Below are 3799 nucleotides of genomic sequence, written 5' to 3' on the forward strand. Positions count from 1 at the left end.
TTACCAATTAAGGACTTAGTTCGATATTGAAGAATAAAATGAGTTTTAAGACTTCTAAGGAAGCGTGGGAACCCTGGGGGGGCTGAGGATGACCTCTGACCTCCAGGACCACCTGTCTAAAAGTTCTGGACATGATGGCGAGCGTCTGAATGAGGGACCCCCCCCGGTCCTCCAGAGCCAAAGCTGAGCCTAATCAGATCGGTTGACATCCGTCTGGCCCACGCCTCACCTGTCCGCCATTGTTCTCCGTCCGGAACTGGTACTGAACGCCGTGGTCTGCGAACGCAGCCTGAGGGACGCTGGTGATGGTGACTGCAGACTGCTCGTCCGTCCCCACAGCTTCTCCTGCAGAAACAGCCGGTTCACCGCGTTAATAACCGGCTTATAACCAGTCTGCAGACGTTCAGAGCTGATCTCTGCTCATTTATGATTAAGTCGATAAATAATGCAGAGGCTTTTAAAGAGGTTCATCATGAGAAATGTTGGGAAGACCAGAATAAAAGCAGGTTTACAGGAGAAATTAAACATTTCCTTACTTCTGAGACGTAAAATAAAGCCAATAATGTTAATAAACCTTAAATTTATGTTTATTCCTAATTATTGACTCACAGATTCAGGTGACCTCAGATATTCATCCGAGTACAAATTTTAAAGTTAGGAATACAGAGATAAATACAGAGATAGAATCACAAATTTACAAGCAGAAAGACGTGCAGCTGAAGTTGGCGTTAAATGAGAATTAGCGGCTAAATGTGAGATTTTTACGTCTAAATGATTAGACTGAATGCAGGAAATTAAATCTGTGAAACGTAACTTGAAAAGAAAGCAAATCGTACAAATAAAATGCGAAAATATTAAATCTGTTAAAAAATCGAAATTTAAGTGAAAATGCACAAAAAATATGAAAAGAAAAAAAGCTTTTTTTAAAGATTGCTGAAGGGTATTTCTTTTTTTTTTTTTCAGTTTTCCATTTACAAAACAAGATCTTTAAAATAACGATGAAACAAAAATTCACTCCATAATAAATCTACAGGTTTTTGTTTGTCGGTTTAAATCCCAACTTTTGCAAATGGGAACATAAACAGAGACGACAAAACTGCATCGATATTAAATGAAATGCCATAATTCACTAAAGCTTTATTTTTTATTTTAAGTTTTATCATAAAATCTACATTTTGCAGCGATTATCACTGCAGGCTCCACACAGCCTGAAAAATCAAGCTTTAAAATAGATTAAAGGAAATAGAAAGAAAAAAATTATTTAGTTAAAACAAATAAAAGAAAAAAGACGTTTTATCTTTCCTTTTATTTGCTTTAGCAAAGTAAAAGTTTTATTTTGTTAAAACAAATAGGAAATAGAAAAGTTTTTATTTTGTTAAAATAAATAAAAGGAAATAGAAAAAGTTTTATTTTGTTAAAATAAATAAAAGGAAATAGAAAAAGTTTTATTTTGTTAAAACAAATAAAAGGAAATAGAAAATGTTTTATTTTGTTAAAATAAATAAAAGGAAATAGAAATTTTATTTTGCTAAAGCAAATAAAAGGAAATAGAAAAAGTTTTATTTTGTTAAAATAAATAAAAGGAAATAGAAAAAGTTTTATTTTGTTTAAACAAATAATAGGAAATAGAAAAAGTTTTATTTTGTTAAAACAAATAAAAGGAAACAGAAAAGTTTTATTTTGTTAAAATAAATAAAAGGAAATAGAAATTTTATTTTGCTAAAGCAAATAAAAGGAAATAGAAAAAGTTTTATTTTGTTTAAACAAATAATAGGAAATAGAAAAAGTTTTTTGTTAAAATAAATAAAAGGAAATAGAAATTTTATTTTGCTAAAGCAAATAAAAGGACATAGAAAAAGTTTTATTTTGTTCATTTTGTTAGAACAAAAGGAAATAGAAGTTTTAATTTGTTAAAACAAAAATAGAAGGAAAAGGAAAAGTTTTAATTAGTTAAAAGAAATAAAAAGAAATAGAAAAGTTTTATTTGGTAGAAGCCAGCTGAGAGCAGATAGTTGCGCAGATCCTCTCACCTTCCTGCAGCTGCACCACCTCCGCTGTTTCCTGTTTAGCGTGACTGAAACATGAAGAACAAAAAGCTGCGAATCAGTTTCAGTTTCCACAGATAACAGGTAATACCCAGCAGCTGCACAGCGCCACCCGGCGGCCGCAGCTGGAAATGAACGCAATGAAATCAAGTTTGTGCAAAACGAGCTGAAAATAGACGCTAATGTGCAGCAGAACATTTCTGTTATTCCTCCTTTTAATCAGAATAATAACTTTGGTTTAACATCTGCAGTTTTTGCAGACCCCCCCTCCCCCCACAGATCTAACATCATCATCATCATCATCATCATCATCATTTATTAAAGTATTTAATCGGTTTTAAGGCGCTGAGCGGCTCAGGGGAGAACATGTTGACTAAGGCCGAGGCAGAGCGCCTGAGGGCGGGCAGGAAGAACCGGAGCAGCTGCCTCTCACCTCACTGAGCCCTCCAGGCTCTGATCCAGCATCTCCATCAAGCCTTCCCAGGATGGAAGAAACTTCAGCAGCTCAGATGGACGGAGATGGAGGCCCTGATCACGGGGACAAACACCCGGGTCATGTGAGGAAGACAGTCCCGGACACGTGAGGCGCGCGGCGGGTTGGAGCGCAGCTGGAGGCCGCAGAGGAAGCTCCGTGAGCGGGGGGACCGACAAGGAGCCTCGGCCTGAGGTTCCGTTCGCTCCGATCGGCTTTAAATCTCCCGGAAACCCGAAGTGAAGCAGAATCCTGGTTGAAAACAGGCGGATCCGCTTCTTTTTGTCCTCAATGTCCTCTGAGAGCGCTGCGCTCCTTTCTGCGCCAAAACTGCGGCGCTTAATGCGCGCAATAAGACGCGGAGTGGACTCATCTGCGCTCCGCAAAGCGCAGCAAAAACAGCATTTTAATGATGAAATGTTTTATTTTTGTTCGGCTAAGATATCAGATGTTGTTGTTGGAATCACGTGACGTTGATCCGAGCCGTTTTAACGGCCAAACTCTGTTTCTCTTCGCTTTTCTGTGACTTTCCTTCAAATTAAAGGGATTTCCTCTCAGATTGGGACTCCTGCGTTTATCTAAATCGGTTCGCATTTTCTAAAATGACACTCTGCGTGTTTTATCCCACATATTTGCTGACACTCGGTTACTCCGTGGATTTTTTTCAGCTTCTTCACTCAGGTGACCACAGAGATCCAATACGGGTTTTCTCAAAAACCACATGACAGAAATCAGCCATGTCTGCCCGGAAAACCCGCTCACGGCTCGGTTTCATGGCTTTATTCTCCGCCCTGACGCAACATTTAAGCGTTATTAGCGATTCACTGCGCATCCGATACTTTAAGTTTTGTTGGGAGGGAATAATTCAGGATTCAAAGTTCGAGGAAAACATGTCTGCGGCTCCTCTGATCGATCAACCTGCTCTTCAGCAGATGCGCCACAAGATGGCGATGTAGTTCAAACACAAAGATAGCCTGATGTTAGCTAACACAGGGCAACCCGACGCCATGTTGTGAGTGGCAGTATGATCTACTGTTCTAGATGGCTGCTTCCGCGGCTTTTACCGCCGTACGCTCTGTCGCTTAGCAACCGGGACATTTGACACACAAAGCAGGAAAAGAATGAATAACTTTTGAAAACTGTTTCTTCTTAATTTTTTAATTTTTTTTTTTTTATTGGAAAGCAAATAAAGACTTCACCCATGAGAATCCAGAGTGGAATAAAGGTTCCAACCACCGGGAGCAGGAACTAATCAAATAAAATGTAATGATAGAAACCTTAG

General features: G+C 38.6%; 1 protein-coding gene across 1 annotated transcript in view; it reads right to left on the reverse strand.

The window, feature by feature from the left end:
* Nucleotides 1-3440, reverse strand: part of LOC107090826 (upstream stimulatory factor 2-like) — a 10904-nt gene extending 7464 nt beyond the window's left edge. Inside the window, exons 1-3 of the mRNA XM_015384417.1 lie at nt 2479-3440; nt 2031-2074; nt 230-345 (exon numbers count right to left, since the gene is read on the reverse strand). Coding sequence (XP_015239903.1) covers nt 230-345; nt 2031-2074; nt 2479-2516 — 198 coding nt within the window. The 5' untranslated portion in view covers nt 2517-3440. The remainder of the gene's footprint in view (nt 1-229; nt 346-2030; nt 2075-2478) is intronic.
* Between the last annotated feature and the right edge of the window lie 359 nt (nt 3441-3799).

Source organism: Cyprinodon variegatus, unplaced genomic scaffold (assembly GCF_000732505.1).
Source record: "Cyprinodon variegatus isolate N-32 unplaced genomic scaffold, C_variegatus-1.0 Scaffold312, whole genome shotgun sequence".
Lineage (NCBI taxonomy): Eukaryota > Metazoa > Chordata > Actinopteri > Cyprinodontiformes > Cyprinodontidae > Cyprinodon > Cyprinodon variegatus.